This window comes from Sus scrofa, chromosome 13 (assembly GCF_000003025.6).
Source record: "Sus scrofa isolate TJ Tabasco breed Duroc chromosome 13, Sscrofa11.1, whole genome shotgun sequence".
NCBI lineage: Eukaryota > Metazoa > Chordata > Mammalia > Artiodactyla > Suidae > Sus > Sus scrofa.
In genome coordinates, this window is record NC_010455.5 from 110,905,898 (window position 1) to 110,924,039 (window position 18,142).

Here is an 18,142-nt window from a genome sequence, read left to right on the forward strand (position 1 = left end):
GTATTAGTTTATGATGTTAATTTATATACCTCACAATCAAAAACTATGAAATGACCTAGAGATTTCTAAGTGAACTGTTTGGCCAAAAATATATTCTCAAACTTTTTAAAGGAAACTTCTATGTACTGAGTACCTATAAAGTCCAGGTTTTGAAAGTCCAGGTATTGAAAGCTCTATGGACATCATTTGAATAAAAAAGTGAAATATTGCCTATAGTAATAGAATTTTTACCAAAGCCTTTCATCATCCTGGTGAAAAAATGTTTTAAGTTGATTTCAGCTTATTATATGAAAAAAGGAGCTGTGCTTGCTTAAGTACTGGATAGACAAAGAAGATTAAGCTGGATCTCTGCCCTTAAGGAGCTCACCGTCCAGTGGAGGATAGGTTGGAGAGACAGATACCTTCAAGCTAACCATGATGTGGAAGGCTTAAAGAGTGGCACATGCACAGAGTATTGAGGGAGATAGAAAGATGGCATGAAGAGTTCCCCTGTTGTGCAGCAGGTTAAGGATCCCAAATTGTCACTGCTGTGGCTCGGTTACAGCAGGTTCAGTCCCTGGCCCCAGAACTTCTGTACAGCCCAAAAAAAAGAGAAAAAGAAAAAGGCATGTGTTTTTGGCTTAAAATTAAATGAACAGAGAAGGCATATTAGAGAAGATAACAGGTTGGGTGAGTCTTAAAAAGGTCCCAATATTATAACCTCATGCTGAAGAGCCTCAGGATGAAGACCAATGATAAAGACTCAGGATTGGGTGGAAACCAAGGATGGAATATCCAGAGCACAGAAACATGCCCTGGGTCTTTCTCCTTGCAAATACCTTTTTCTATTGTGGTACTTTTACACGTGGATTTTTTTTTTTTTTTTTTTTTTAAGTTTGGGGCTACTTCATGTAAATAAAATGGATACCAGAAGGGCACCTTGCCCAAGTCCTTGCCCCAAGGTAAATCAACCTAGAATTCATCTGAATCAGCCAGATTTGTTATGTGGAAAGTTTTCCCCCTTGATCAGGACATTTGTTTCCCATGTATTCAAGATTTTGACCCACAAGGTTCCCAATCCAAGATCAGTGACTACATGTATATGGAGCAGCTTCAAATAGGACTAAGTTTATCCCTAGCAGTTAGAGTATGATCACTCAATCATCATTTTTTTAATTCCTACAATATGCTAGGTCTTATGAGATATGTGGCCTGCTTATAGGGAGTTTACCTTGCTGAGAAAATAAGTTAACATAAGAAAATGAGCATACAGCAAGATAAATTTTAATTAATTTCAACAGAAGAAAATTATATTAGTTTGGCTATAGACTAATATATACAGTGACTTATTCTTAACAAATCTAGCATAGATCTGAATGTCTTTGGTTTCTATGTATGCAATAAAAATACACACCCAAAGTAAATATTTTCCTAATATTGCATTAACCTAATATAGGGATTAGAATAATAAGATTGGTTCATGCATGTTGAGATTATAATGCTGTAATGATGATTTTGAAGGTGCATTTGTCAGTGCTATTGCAGTGAAACGTTAGGCTGCCCTAACAGAATTTGAGTTGATGCTGATTCTCCTCATGACCCTGTGGGTCTGTGTTCCTGATAATTGTACACAGCACTAGGGCAAGAGGAACTTAAGTTCCAGGAATGCGTTTATGGTTAATCTGTTGTTCATGTTTAGTCAGCCAGCCAGTGTATTTTAAAGCAAGGCACCACTTGCTCTCCATTTAATTCAGCCTTTGTGCCGGTAACACTTTCCCCTTCAGCCAGCAGAATTGGAGGGGCTTTGCTGTTAGAGGGGGACAGAAAATAATCTGCATAAAGAAACTCTGAAAAAATACGCACTAAGCAGCTAATGAGAGTGGCCGGGGTATGGGCACTACAGCAGGAGTGAGCTTTCTTAATGTATGCCTATTGTAGAACAAACTCCTGCTTATATTTCTCAGAGCATATTGCTGAGTTAAATGAACTAGATATAACACAAACTAGCTCAGTGCCCAGAGAAGACCATCAGCATTAGTTTCCTTGGCTTCTCTGGACTAGTCCCCAATTCACATGATCAACCTTGTTGGATAAACATCATTTTTATATTACCTTCAATCAACAGAAGGTAATTGTAGTTCTTGACAGGGATGTCAAATCTTGATTGTAATCCCAGATCTGCAACTGAGTTTCTAGATGACCAGATGCATAGCCTTTAACTTATTTTTTCCTTGGTTTCGTTTCTCCCTCCACAAAATGGAGCCAATGATGCCTGTCTCCAGTCCCCAATTCATGGAACAACACATTTTTATTTCCTATAAAAGGAGCATAAAAATTCATCTTGCAAAACAGAGTATTGCTAGCTTATTCAATTTCAGACTAAAATGTTCTAAGCACAGGCAGAGGTGAGGGGCCATGAATGAACCTCTTGGGATCTTAATTAGACCAGAAGTAGAATTGGGATTTCATTTTTTTTTTTCTATTTAAAAATAGAATTTCTGTTAAAAAATAAGTAACAGTGGAATTGAATAGCATTTTCCTTTCCATTTTTCCTAAATGAGGGAAAATTGAGGCAAGGCCACTGAAATAAAAGTAGCTAACAGAAATTTGGAAGACTCTGAGAGGACTGTTCTTGAAGTTGAGGTTCAAGGCACATATTTGAAAGCAATATAGAAGAATGGGAAGTTTCAAGCTGATCAGGTGGTCTTTGGGGATTCTGGTCATCCTTTCTTTGAATGTCAATGTCTCTTTTTTAATATATCAGTAAGTACAACTTGAACAAAAAAATTTGAAAATAGGAATTTTATTCTATGTAAAGAGTTTCATCAGTAGCCATAGTGACATTTTATTTCTTAGAAAAGGAGCATAAAAAGGATCATAACCAAAAAGTATTACAGCCTGACTGCTCACAAGCATAAAAGTCCATATGTAGCTGGGGATATGGGGGTAGGGAATTAACTCCTTTTCTCATTGGCTTTTTGGAAATGGCTCTTGGCACTTAGTGCTCAGTCTTCAAACTGGGACTCTCAGCAACATCAAAACCAGTTTAGGAAAAGCACATTCCTTGCCTCAGGTGTCCCCACACGATGCCATTTGCTCCCATCTGCTTCTGCATAGACATGGGGGGACTCGGTGTTCTTGGGAAATGAGGGCACATACTGTCCACTCCTGTTTTGAGCATCTTCTATTCCCAAACATCACTTTAGTAGTGTAGGAAATTCACATACACACATAATCCATGGAGCCCAGGAATATTAGAAAGGACGAAGGTAGTGATGTGTCATTGCTAAGGAATATAGCTGCCTTGAGCTCACTAAGGGCTGTTAATTTGTGATGTTTTGAAACGTGTCATTTGCATCCATTTGTAGACCACAGGCCATTTTAGGTCAGCAGGTTAGATCATTTTGAAGACTTAATATTAATGGGCTGCTGTTAGCCTGCACTGGGCCTAGGGATTATAAGATAGCAACCAGGAAGTAAACACAAAAACCTCAGCATTGTCTCTTTATTTTCTACTATGAGTTGGTTGTAAGCCATCCAGAGAATTCTTGGATGATTCTTACAAAACAAAGCCATTTTTTAAGGGAACAGATTTTTAAAGTAAATTCATTATATATCATCATTTTCCTCTAAAATGATTTAAAATAAACATTTATAGATTGTCTAAATTTTTTCCTTCAGTTGCACTTCAGTGTAAAAAAAAGTCGTCTTTCACAATGTTAAAGCCTAAAATACTGAGGTTAAAAGAATTTCTTAAAAATGTCAAAAATCTGTTGTTTTGCCTTCCTGGTGTATATTTAATAAGGCATCATAGAATTGACTTGGTCCTTTTATTTAGCTCTCAGAAAAATTCCTGCCAGGTGAATAGACAGTTATTATCTCCAGTATCTGGAAACAGCCAGGAGAGTTATTACTTGTTCAAGTTCATAGTGAAGGTAACAGACTGTGGCCAAGGTCTTTGTACACCTTTTGTACACACCATGGAGTGCTCTGACAGACAAGCAGAATAGGCAGATTTGTATTCATAGATATGTAGAACATTTTATTTAAAGTCACTGCTAAATTACCAACATTAAAACCCACTTGTGCTTGTTACCATCAAAGTGTTTAGTTTCAAGAAGACATTACAGTCAAAGGTGAAGCCAGTTGGGGGCAGAGCCATCAAGAATTCATTTAGAGTGTAAACTCTCAGTGACCCACCGAACCTTCTGCCTTGTTTATATTTCCTTTTCCAAGTAAATGCTTTAGTACAAGAGAGCATTTCTCTGTGTTTTTCCTTTCCCAAGTAAAAATGCCCAAATTTCCCTTAACAGCCAGCACTTGTGTAGGACCCGCTGCTCCATCTTCATCTGTTTGCAGCAGCAGTTCTTGACCGGGGTTAACCAGGGACAGGGTGGATGGTAGTCTCACACACAGCTTCCCCTCCAACCCCAAAAGTTTGAGGGAATATAAGTGAGAGGGATGCCATTCTGGGATGTCCTCAGGCTTCTCCAGTGTTGAGAAACAAGCTAAAGTGTTCAGGAACCTGCGTGCTCTAAGTGTAAGAGGAGAGCTGTCAGGACTGCTGTATGGCCACTGTCCTCTTCCTCTTCCTGGCAAAGCCATGCTCTCAGCTCTGAGTCCTTACTTAGAAAATGTGGAGTCTTCAGTCATTATGTCTTGGGACATGTAGCATGTTTAATTCTATCACTAATGGCCACTGGCTTACTTATTAATGAATTTTAAAATTAAGTTGGCTTTTTTTTTTTTTTTTTTTTTTTTTTTTGGCCTTTTCTAGGGCCGCTCCCACAGCATATGGAGGTTCCCAGGCTCGGGGTCCAATCCGAGCTGTAGCCACCGGCCTGCGCCACAGCAACAGAGGACCGCATCTTCGACCCACACCACAGCTCATGGCATCACTGGATCCTTAACCCACTGAGCAAGGTCAGGGATTGAACCCACAACCTCATGGTTCCTAGTCAGATTCCTTAATCATTGCACCACTATAGCAACGCTGAAGTTGGCTTTTTAAAAGAAAATTTAGGGAGAAAAAATTAAATTGGTCTTTATGAAACAAATATTTGATGAATATTTTTGATCTTTCCCCAAGTGGTTCTAGACACAGGGTGTTAACCTACAGAGCCTTCTAGAAAGGCTACCATGCAACTGGCCATAATATCACTGGCTCTGAAGAAAGAAGGTTCTTTCTTCTACCTGGAATGGTGGGAAATAATCACAGAATTGGGGTGAAAGAAGTACTATATTTTTGTGTGTGTTGGCTTGTATGCTTTTGTTTTGTTTTTGGTTGGTCTTTATTGTTTGAAAGAGAAGTTACTGTCAGCATGTACAGAAGGAAGTGTAGGGTCAGTAGATATTTGTTTGAGACCTACACTGTGTAAGGACTGGGGCTTTTACATTGAATCTCGCCAGTCTTGTGAGGTCACTGCCCTGGCCTGCACTTCCCTGACGGGTCCTTGTGCAAGAGGGTAAACAGCCAGTGTCTGCAGGGCAGTGCCTCACCACACAGCTGACCCTCCACCTGGGGGAAAGAAAATGACCTCAGTGGTAGCTGTCATCTCAGTATTATAAAATACTAAGTGATTTTACTTAAGACTATTATTCTAAGCACTTTCCTCATATCATCCCATTTAAATCTCCCAGCAGCTCTATGAGGTAGGTTCTGTCACTGTCTTTTTTGCAGGTTCCCTCAATGGCAAACAAACACTCTAATGGAAAAATTGTAAAGGTTTTCACTTCTATCACCTATTCCACAGTGCTTTTTCTAAATGGGAATGCGGAATTAAAAAAAGATTAATTAAATGCTGTGGGGTACAAGAGCAAGACAAGAAAAAGGGTCAAAAGAACTATTCCAGAAACAGCAAATTTCAATGAGTTTGAAAACTGAAATATTTGAAAATATCCTGTTTGCTCAATTTAGATTATTCTACGCAACTAGAGTAATGAATCTGCTTAAGTAAATTTCTTTGTGAATGTGAGTGCTGCTCTGCCTACATAGATATATTAAACTTACTTCAAAAGGAAATACTCTCCTTAGAGCAGGGCACAGACAGGGAAGTAGTACTGTTGCCAGTCCCCTCCAAACATTTTTCAACACAGGGCTGTATTATAAGTTTGTGATAAAGATGTGAAACCTCTACTCCTTAAACCATGACTTCCATTTTGTGGTATAATTAAGGGCAGGGACTCTGATTCTAGCCCAGGTGAGGCTGAGTTAATAAATAGCTGTTTGCCTCTAGCATTAGCAAGGGGTATCGTCATTAAGGTGGTAATGTGTCAAGAGGGCTAAGTAGGTTACCATGGTATTTGTGGGTCTCAGCCTGGACTCTGTCTTTTCCTGAAATTAAAAATGTTCATTCCTCAGTAAAAGGTGCTTCCTTACACAGCAAAGCAGAAGGAGCATTAAATAAGTGAAATGACTAGGGCTGAGGAACTCAACTGCAAAGGCTGATTAACACATGGATACTTTATGTATTAACTCTGATAGGTTTTGTGAGAAAGCTGTTTAATCTCTGTATCCATCCATCCATCTGGAGGGAATGTTCTCTAGCACATGGAAAAGCTGCTACTCTCCTTCAGAAAACCTTGCCTACCCACAGGACCAACTAACCCACAGGGATTAGGTCCAAATCATCTTTGAATACACAGAGCCCAGCACGCAACAGATGTTCAAGAAATATTTGCTAAATAAATGCATAAATTCTGCTTACCCTGAGGCCAAATCAGCCCAAGAGACATTTTGAATTGTGTGTGATTCTGTTGGCAACTGACTTCCAACAGTTTCTGAAGACAGCGAATTGCCCTCAGTTGCCGGGACAAAGCACTGCAAAACCAGGAGAAGCATTTGGCCAGGGTAGGAACAGGCAGTGTGGTTGGATTAATTCGTATGGCAATTCTCAAAGTGTCCCAGGTTCTGAATCCACTAAAGATCCTGGTTAATTTATAGGAACTTAGCTTACTTCTAAAAGTTTACAGTCAACTATAAAAAGACAAATGATTGGCATTATGTTGCAGTTCTAAGCAATCCAAGTTTCATTATGAAAATATTAATTTTCTAAGAACCTGGGGGGAAACACTTAAAATGTAAGGCCTGTATTTTACCTGCACGCCTTCTATGCCCATGTTGCATGGAAATGCTAATTAGCAGAGAAGTGTAAAATCATCCTGATTCAGATGGGAGAAGGATCCAGAGCTGCCAGTCTAAACTGCCCAGCCTGCCTGTGCTGATTTTCTGTTACTTTGATTAACCTGATGCATGATTCTGAGCAAAGGTGTTTTTGTTTGTTTTTTTGCTTTTTACATATTTTCTCAAAGGTCTATAATACTAAATGTCATCTTATTAATTGGAGAAAGGGGCTTTGAAGCTCTTGGAAAGATAAAGGTTAAAATTTAAAGAATTTTCTAAATTTCTCAGTTATTTAGAAATTTCTGTTTTTTATTAGTAAATAAAAGCATGAACAACTGATGTTTCTAGGTTCTATACCATAATTAAAGGGACCTCATTCCAAGTTTTATAGTGTCTTAAATTTGTGTTTTTCCTTTATGTAAACATATATTAGACATTAAACTTAACCATGACCATAATTCAGATGTATGAACAGTTTTACCAAATGGGCCTAATCTGTTCCACGCTTGTATCATAATTTCTTCTCACTAATAAAAGTTTGGGTAGCTAATGAATCCTGCTCCTTTCTCTAGGTTTATTTCAATCTACAGAGGGCCTAGCCACACCTACAAGGTCCAGAGACTGACGGAATTCACGTGCTACTCCTTCAGAATCCAGGCAGCGAGCGAGGCTGGGGAAGGGCCCTTCTCAGAAACCTACACCTTCAGCACAACCAAGAGTGTCCCCCCCACCATCAAAGGTCTGTGGACAGTGTATTCATTCATGCACTTCTCTGAGAGCAAGGAAGTGTGAGACTCGGGGTGGGAGGCTTGATTCTGACCTTAAATCACTCTTTTAATTCTCATATCAGCAAGATAGAATCAAAAGAACTTACTGAAAAAGAAAAGGTTGGGAAATGGGTTCTCTAGGGGAAATGAGAGGCCTTAAAGGAAGGCCTACTGGAGGTGACTTTTCTCAAATATGTGTAAACGATTACCACAAATAATTTAATGGTGAGACAGTCTCACCCCCTTAGGAGATAGTTGGACAAAGAATAGGAACAGCGCTGAGTGACAGATACTGGGTTAGGGTGCATTCCTGGTGAGGTAGAGCTCATGGCAGTTGACCAGGGGAGGCTTGAGTCTCTCCCTGCACGGTTGGCACTCATCTTTTGATGACCTTGGTGCATGGCTTGGAGCCTGGTGTGGGCAGCATCCTCTGCCTTTCCCCTGGCCCATGGCTCTCACTGGAAAGTTGCAGTGGCAGCCTGTCCTCACCTCCTGGAGTATTTGTCTAGGGCTTTGTGATTGACTGGTTTGCTCTCTCCCTTTCCTGGAATCAGGGAGTAAAAGCCATTCCACCCAGGCTCTTCCTCCTCCAGGTATGCTGGGCCCTCATCTCCCATTTTCAGCCAGAGTTATGCCTTCTGCACGGCAGACTGGCTCGGCTCTGCCCACCCAGTGTTGGGCCCAGGCCCAGCCCCTAAGGTCTCCTGAGCCACTTCTTCCTCCCCGCAGTAGCATGATTCTTGTCAGGCAGGGTCTTTGCTGCTGCTCAGAATGACTCTGGAGCTGACAGACAAGCCCACCTGAGCTAGGTTTCACAGAGAGTACAGTAAGCATTGGCTATATGATTTGGGTGGCTAGACGGTGGGCACAGACTGTTAAAAAGATTCTGTATGTACCCGGCCCCAGGAGCAAGGCCATGTGACTCACTGCTACCAATCAGAGAAGCTGTGCCACCTGCCACCAAGGCACAGAGCCCATCAGAGGAGGGGCAGGGGATGAGGCTCCAGGCCAGGGTCTGACTACAGTCTGGATCACGTTCTTTGAGGGTTTCCCATAGGTCCTTTCAGGGTGCTTTATGGTAAACACCTTCCCCCAACCTCCCTGCCCCTCAGTGGTCCATAGCTCTCCAGCTTCTGTGTGTGACTAAGATGCTGGTGTAAATGGACATACACTTCCTGGGCCACATGGGCAGGAAATGCCCTGGCCCTTGGTGCAGCTTCGCCTTTCAGCTCTAACAGAAGAGATTTCTGAACATGCTGGGGCTGATAGGCATATTGTTGTAGCAGGAAGGTTTGCCACACTTAACAGCTAACTTCAGGGGTCTTTCTGTCACTGTCTTTGCCTCTGGGAGTGATTGCTGAGGGAGATTTTTTGCAGAAAATAGACCAAATTGATGGCCCTTGCATGTCACAGTATGTTTTCCCCAGAAGGACAGTTTCCTCACGCAGACACATGATCAGGTCTTCTTCCTCCCACTCTTAGATTTGGTAAGTTACTGTCTTAGCTGGAGGACTGTTTAGTCTGATGAGATTCTTTATTTAGTTTTTCTGTAAATTGCTTGCAGTTTTGGCCAACTAATACAAACTCTTTTTTTCTTAAGATAACTTTTATTTTTCTGAAACAGCATTCTAAGCATTATACAGAACTGAATGTAGAAACAACTGCCTCTAAAGAATTCACGTAATTAGAAATTAAAGAATAAGAGCATTCAGAGAGAGGAGTTACACATTCTGGTTACAAAATAGAAAAAAATCAGATACCAAATTAAGTTGTAGAGACATAAGCTTATAAGAAAATACTTTTTGTTTTAATATTTAAGTGCTCTGTTGCCAATTAATATAATTTAGCCTTAAACCAGAATGATGAGTCCAATCGAAAAAATAAACTAAAAAATACAAATGTAAGATAACTTTTAAAGGCTTATCTCAGATGTCATCTGCCCCTCAAACCTCTCAGACTCCCACACAGATGTGACTTCCCCTGGAACTCCCCAACATTTTGTTTTTATCTCTTATTTTAATCTGCCTTCCATCGTGTTTGTTTGTATTCATTTCATACCTTTCTCTCCCCTTCCCTCAACTGGATCTTAATTTCCCTGAAAGCATATTTATTGCACCTATTTTGCATCCCCCCAAAGTACCTAACACAGGGCTTAATCATAAAAGGTGCTCATTACCCATCAAAAAAAAAAAAAAAAAAAAAAAAAAAAAAAAAAGGCAATCTAGGCCAAGCAGTTAGTAATAGGCTAGTGAGCAGAGGATTTTTAACCAATGGCTTGGCCGGCACAGAATATCTTCTCTGTGGAAAGGGTGTCTGGCTACTCTTCTGGAAGGCCAGGCAAAGCAACTCCCCTCTCAGGGTGGGCAGAAACATGTTCCTGAAATATTGACTATTAATATAATAGTTTGAATGTTGAGCTTGGATGTGTGGATTTGTGTTTCAGCACCTCGAGTGACACAGTTAGAAGGAAATTCATGTGAAATTTTGTGGGAGACGGTACCACCAATGAAAGGCGACCCTGTCAGCTACATTCTACAGGTTTTGGTTGGAAGAGAATCTGAGTACAAACAGGTAAGAGCCAGTGTGCATGGACGCATGCAGCCTGTCAGGGTCAGGCTGGCTCTTTGCCTCTGCCTGTGGCCGTGAACTACATTTCTCTTAAAATCAATTGTAGTAACTGCTTCACATGTACCCATTACCTAATTTACTAGGGTATTAATAGCCCTACTTACAGTTTATTTTGTATGTGGTGGTATTCTGAAATTTTCAGTTCTTAAGCATAATCTTGTGAAGTGTTTTAGGTTCTATAGATTTGTTTGGCATTGGCAGTGATGTTCTCAGTCTCAAAGTGTGTATGTAACTGAAAACTAAAGTGCCAGTGGTTGTACTCTAGAGGGAAGTAGTGTCAACCTAATCACTGAAGCTCACTTTCTGTCCTGCCTTCCCTAAGGAAGTTATAATTGAAAGATAAGGAAGATGACCTATCAGCCCTTGAGGCCTGTGATTCAGAAGGTCTAGGTCACTGCTTGTCATCATTTAATGTGTGAAAGATCACCCAAGAAACTGTTAAAATGCAGATTCTGATTCAGTAGGTATGGGGTCAAGGTTCAGGCTCCCAGGCAACATCGATGTTGGTGGTCCATGGACCATAATTTGAATGGCAAAGCTGTACTGATCACGTAGTGAGCCCATACAAAAGAGAATGTGATTGGGATATAAGCTAATTCTTCCAAAGCCACATATTATCTTGTCATTGACTGTGAAAGATTCAGGTACTCTCTAGTTTCCAAAGCGTTCCCAGGAACTTAATAACTATGTGAAATTAGAATAACTCTGTTACTCCATTAGGAAAGCTGAAACTCATTCCTTTTTTTTTTTTTTAATTTTTTTTATTTCCCTAATATAATTGTTTTTTCTACTGTATAGCACGGTGACCCAGTCACACATACATGTATACATTCTTTTTTTTCCCATTATCATGCTCCATCATAAGTGACGAGACATAGTTCTCAGTGTTACACAGCAGGATCTCACTGCTAATCCATTCCAAAAGCAATAGTTTGCATCTATTAACCCCAAGCTCCCAATCCATCCCACTCCCTCCCCCTCCCCCTTGGTAACCACAAGTCTCTTCTCCAAGTCCATGATTTTTTTTTCTGTGGAAAGGTTCATTTGTGCCATATATTAGATTCCAGATATCAGTGGTATCATATGGTATTTTTCTCTTTCTGACTTACCTCACTCAGTATGAGAGTCTCTAGCTCCGACACATGTACCTGCATGTTCATTGCAGCACTATTCACAATAGCCAAGACATGGAAACAACCCAAATGTCCATCGACAGAGGATTGAAACCCATTCTTTATTTGCACTTTTAATAGCAGTGCACATTTGTATCAAACTCAAGAGGCTGAAGGTAAATGACATTAGCATAATTTGTGAGGATATCTTTATTCAGCTGTTGAGGCTCCAGATATATGAAACAAGTAGAAAAGAATTTGATTCAGGGTTTCTGTTAATTTTCAGGTTAATATTCCTCACATACTAATAAAGAATACTTATAAATAAAAATGTATAAAAAGAGTCAAAAGAAAATGTTAGTAAATCTTACTGTTCTTTGTTAGTATGAAGTGTCAGATAAATGAATGAATTGCTTTAAGCTCATTTTGTTAATACATATTTTATTTTATTTTATTTTATTTTTGCCTTTTCTAGGGCCGCTCCCGCAGCATATGGAGGTTCCCAGGCTAGGGGTCTAATTGGAGCTGTAGCTTCTGGCCTACACCACAGCCACAGCAACGCCAGATCCATATCTGAGCCACATCTGGGACCTACACCACAGCTCACGACAACACCAGATCCTTAACCCACTGAGCAAGGCCAGGGGTCAAACCTGCAACCTCATGGCTCCTAGTCAGATTCGTTAACCACTGAGCCACGTCGGGAACTCCAATACTTATTTTAAATATGACAGCCACCAGTATTGGTTAACATCAGTAGATGATGTCTCTGAAGTCTCCATCATTCCTCTTAAGAGCAAAAACACTATCGTTTCCTTTCACTTTACAATCCTGTTTTATATAGTGTATTTCATTTCACAGTAAATGATTTTATATATACATCGTTCACCTCACTTCACAGATATGATTGATTTCAGTCTCAGCTCACACAGAGAGCAGAGGATTTTCCCACTGGATTTAGTCATCTTTAACACCAATACCATCGTCCTGCCCCATAGCAGTGCAAAAAAATGGTTAAAGGACGAACGAAATGTTACCAACTTTCCCTCCATATTATTTGACACTTAACAGTATTTACTTCCCAACGGTACATTCATTGCATGTTCGTCATCGTATTTTCAAAACCTTTTCTTCCACCTACCCATGCTCTTCAACCTGTTCTTGGAAAAATGTTCTGCTTCTCAAAAGCACGGTGATGACTGGGGGTTTTTTTTGTTTTTGTTTTTTAATTGAAAAAGCATTATTTGCTCAATATCTATGCATCAGGCATTGCCAAAATATAGGTTAATCCATTCATAAATTAGATTTCATTAGCAGATTGGCTGTTTTGAATATTGCTGTTATATTTTTGACCCATGAATATACAAATACTAATAATACAGTTACACATATGTCTCAAAATATATTCTTATTTTAAATAGCTGTAAACAAGAGGGTTTTTTGTTGAAAATAGGTGAAAACCCAGTACACTAGAGCAGGCTCAGTAGATGGAGATTAGCTTTATTTTCATAACCATGTGTTTCCTACTTTTTTACCAAGAAATGATTAAAGCAGGTAATGGTACATGAAAAGCCACGGTTGAGTCAGGGACAATTTGTACTGAGTTTTTTGCTTCTCCCCATTCAATAAGCATTAACTTAAACATGATGTTTTGAGTACTTCATTCACTTGTTCTGGACACAAGATAGGGAAAGAAACCTATTTATATTATGTGTGCAGAGTAATGGTTAAAATAATTATGGTCCAGAGGTAACAGGCTTTGAATTCATAGAGTCAGAGCAAAGGAAAATGAGAGGTAATCATTGCAGAGCATACACCACGGCAGAGCTGTGGGCTTATAGGAAGCACTGTGTATACTTCAATTATAGCCCTAATCAGACAGGATCTGCTAATGTGTAGGCTTGTGTCATTCATTTTATTTTCCCAGGACTGGCACATAGCTAGGTACTCAGTAAATGTTTCTTGCATGCATGAAAGAGGCAGTTCAAAGGTTATTTGTACTGGCAGTGGTGAGGAGAATTAAACTTCACCACAGGGGGATTTATAAGTGATATCTGTAACTTAGGTGGAAAAAAATGACCCATAATAGGACAATGTCCTTCTGTTTCCCAAGCTTATTTTTACAGGCAACATATGGCAAGGGCCAAGGCTTTTTCTAATATTTTGTTGGAAACATTGACTTTAACTATGTAATTAGCTGTCTTTTGTTCAGCTAGCATGATATAGGGTGAGCAGCTGGTTCTAATTATGATACAGTCTATTAACTTAAAGTATTAAGTCTCCACCTGAAGTCTTACTCTGCATTAGAATGCATGCATATTTTGATTTGGCTTTTCTGTCATTTAAAAAAAAAACCTTTCAAGCACAGCTTTTTTCAAGAAGCCTAAAACTTCTTTTCAAGCAGTATTAATTGTAAAACATTTTTGAAAGGAATGAAAATTGTATGTATATGCAGGTGTCTGATTTTTCTCACAGGACAGAACATAAACAGTCTCATACATAGTGATGTAAAGCGAAGTGATTCACATTTATATCCCTGTTCCGATAGCAACAGTTTTTGCATGAAACACTGAAGATGAGTAAAGGGTAGCAAATTGCAGGAAACTGTTACCTATGGAGAGTCAGATTTGTGACAAATTATCAATATTGCTGGTGCTCAGATTTGTTGTATTAAGAAAACCTTTGATACACCTGAAAATTCATAGAGCTCCACATTTAACTTGATGGCATATCTGTATAAATTAGGTTTTTTTTGGTATCATTTTTAGAATATAGTATTGGGATGCATTGCTTCTTTGTAGTATCACACAAGTACTGTGAAGAAAAAGATCTCAATCTTGACGGAACTATTTTAAAGACTTGGAGCTTACTTATTTTTTAATGGTTTGCAATTTAATTCCCTAATATGGAAATTGAACAGGCTGTGACTCTCCTGTTGCACAACTTTTTAATTTGGCATAAAGAAAGGGTCACATCCAAAGCAAAGTGAGAATAGATCAAGATAGGAATATTTAAAAGCTACCATTTAGTCTGACTGATTCTTAAATTTTTTAGCTTTACAGGTCCCTTTGAGTACTTGATGAAGGCTATGACCCCTTATACCAGGAAAATGTTCGTGCATACATCCATTTTAAATTGCATGTGAAATAAGTGTAAATTCAGTTTCTTGGAGTTAGGTACAGGACCCCTGGTTCCTTGAGAAACTGGTTAGGTGCTCTGTACTGTGAGGGCTGCCTGGCATATTACAGAACAGTACAGCTGCTGGTCTCAGAGTTTACGGGCCCAGTGGTGTGAAACACAAATCCCTAAGAAGCAGTTCTAAAACAGTGCCCTTGCCTGCCCTCTGTGGCTCAAGAGCAACAACTCCTGCCCCGCATTGCACCCTCTGCAGAGGTAGCCTGCAGGTTAGTGGATTCCCACTTTAGCCCAGGAATCAAGGCGGGTCACTTCCACCTTTTGTAGTCTCATGATCTTAGAGGAATTAATTTACCTTTCTTTGCATCAGATCTATTCAGTAAGGAGAGGGTGCTGTGTAGATGACGACTCTGTGCAGTTATGTCTCCTTTTCCAGTTCTTGGGAGAAGGACGGCATTAGTAAAGAGATGCAGGCATTGGCCCAAATCCAAGCCTCCAGCAATCTCCCCAAAAGGTTCTCTGTTTCAAAAATTTCAACTACACAGCATGTCACTCTGAATTAAGGGTCACAGATTCTTCATTTCATTTATCTGGGTATTATTTTATATCCTCTCATTTGGAATAAACATGTCAAAATTACTTCAAAATATATTATATATCGAATCAAGAACAGAAATAGTCTTTGTAAAAATAATATTGTGCATATACTTACTATGATATTATGATTGGTTACTTCAATAAAGATAATCTTAAATGCAGCTATGCCTTTTAAATTGGGTTGAGGCAGGAGGAAGAGCCTCAACCCAATTTAAAATGGTGCCCCTGTCAGAAGGAATGAAAACAAAGGGAGACAAGGCACGGCCTGCAGAGAGGCACAGTCCCATGAAAAGTCACCTCAGCTGGGCTGCAGGCCTGATGACCTTGTGATCCAATGGCTGTATTATTTACACAAAAACAAATCCATTATCTCAAGCCTCAGGAACCAAAATCCTCAGGAAATGAGGTACTAGGATTGTTTTAATTTTTTCTTAGCTAAGAATGAATCCAAAAGGCTTAATAAACATTGTTGACTTCTAAAATATACTAGAGAGCCCATACTTTCTATCAATACCCTGAAAACAACCTAATCATTGTTAATGACTCCATTTTGTACAATGATGGCTGTACCTGTACTAAACTCTGGTTTGTGTGTGGGTTCTAATATTTAATGTCACAGATACTTGTTTCTGGTAATTTTCCTCTCTTTTCAAACAGCGTAGTATAAAAATATCTACTCTTCAGTATTTAAGGGTCCTAATTAGAGAATGTTCCCTGCACATCTGCTTTTTTCTAGCCATTGTGTTAGTTGCTATGGAGATAATAGAACACAGTCCCACACTCAATACATTTATCATATATTTTTTAAAGATAATGCTAGGATTGTATTGGCAATGCTTGTTACAAGGGGGGAGGCCTCTTCTGATTAAAACAGTAGGAATACTTAAAAGAAAAACATTTACAAATTAAAGCCTAACTAACTTTTGATTGGACTTGTCATTAAGGAAGTTCCCTTCAGTTAGATACTCATTTTGCCCTCACTAAGCATTTTTGCCTAATGGTATGAGGAAAATAACACTATATATCGTCTGTTCAAGATTCCATGGCAGGGGCTTTTGGGAAATTAAATATACTTCTGAATCAACTTTCTTAGAAGGATCTAGCCATGCAAATTCTGGAAAACATACAAATAATGTAACACTAGATATAAGTGAATATTTATATCTGCTTTCCAAAAGCCTCCCAAACATCTGTGGGGATCGGTTATCAAGTGGTTTTCTGTCATGAGGTCATTGTTTGGCATAAATTAAGAGCCCACATCACAGAAATGCTGCCCAAGTCTTTGCTTCGCACAGACTGGGTTGGGAGACTGCTTTCCATCCATTTATAGAAAAGGCAGTACTTTCCTTCTGGGGCAGTGGGAGCCAGGGTGAGGTGATCATGGACACACCAGGGAGGCTGTGGGACCCCCAGGGTACGCACAGAGGAAGGTTTGGAGAGGCTGACCTGTTCTCACACTGTTGTCATTAGATGAGGACTAGCATGGAGGACAGGTGGTGCTGACATCACTGCATACCCAAGGGAATAGAACCAGTGGAGCTGGGGTGGCTCCAGTGGTGAGCATGGTGTTCGAGAGGTGGGATCTCCCCTTATTCGCTTTAGACCTTAAGAAATTGACAGCATCTCTGATACTCAGTTTTCTCATCTGTAAAATGGAAGCAGTACTCACCTGCCAGAGTAATCAGGAGGACCAAATTTGGTAAGGATGACTTATCTCCAGCATGGCCCTTTCACAGAGGATTTTTCACATATAGTTCTAATTTAATCCTCTGTCCCCCCTTGGGGTTAAGTTAGGTACTGCTACTGTCCCCATGTTAAAGATGAGAAAACTAAGGCCCAAAGCTGTTACTTGCCCAAGGTCACAAGCCTCAAAAGTAGCAGATCAGGGACTTGGACCTGGAATCCGCATACCAGTTGCTGTTCCTCTACTTGAGGGGAATCTGCCCAGTACCTTCCAGTAACCCAGTCAGACCAGACCCAGATCCCCAGGGTTGCATAGAAGAGCTCCAGCAGCTACAATACTTCACCTCTGATAAGTATATAAACATTTCAAGAGGTGAGGCCCTGGGAAGAATTGATGACAGAGGTCTATTTGGGAGTTCCCGTCAGGGCTCAGTGGAAACAAATCTGACTAGCATCTATGAGGACACAGGTTTGATCCCTGGCCTCACTCAGTGGGTTAAGGATCCAGCGTTGCCATAAGCTGTAGTGTAAGTCAGACTGGTGTTGGCTGTGGCTGTGGTGTAGGCCAGTGGCTAATATTCAGATTCAACCCCTAACCTGGGAACCCCCATATGCCTCGGATGTAGCCCTTTAAAAAAAAAAAAAAGAGGTGTATCAAGAAAGCTTGCAGCTAAGGCTTTGATGGCAGCTCTTCTCCAACTCTGTAAATATCCCAACATTAACTTATCATCACCATAGAGCCAGAGTGGATTGTGTACCTGGCCCACTGCAGAACGGAAAGCAAAGGGATTGATAATATGCTGGTGCTATAAGTTGCGAATCATTCCCTTCATGAATGGTCCCAACAGGGTTTTTTGTTTTTCGGTTTATTTTTTGTTTTTGTGTTTTGTTTTTGCTTTTTGTTTTTGTTTTTTGTTTTTGCTTTTTAGGGCCACACCTGTGGCATATGGAGGCTCCCAGGCTAGGGGTCTAATCTGAGCTATAGCCACCGGCCTATGCCACAGCCACAGCAATGCCAGATCCGAGCCATGTCTGCGACCTACACCACAGCTCATGGCAATGCCGGATCCTTAACCTACTGAGCGAGGCCAGGGATGGAACCCGCCTCCTCATGGTTC

The 18,142-nt window shown here is 40.1% G+C and overlaps 1 protein-coding gene across 4 annotated transcripts in view; it reads left to right on the forward strand.

The window, feature by feature from the left end:
- The window catches only part of FNDC3B (fibronectin type III domain containing 3B), a 344,224-nt gene that overhangs the window by 318,434 nt on the left and 7,648 nt on the right, over positions 1–18,142 (forward strand). For all 4 annotated transcript variants that reach the window (XM_021069801.1, XM_021069803.1, XM_021069800.1 and 1 more), the window contains 2 exons: positions 7,675–7,841; positions 10,313–10,440. In XM_021069801.1, coding sequence (XP_020925460.1) covers positions 7,675–7,841; positions 10,313–10,440 — 295 coding nt within the window. The remainder of the gene's footprint in view (positions 1–7,674; positions 7,842–10,312; positions 10,441–18,142) is intronic.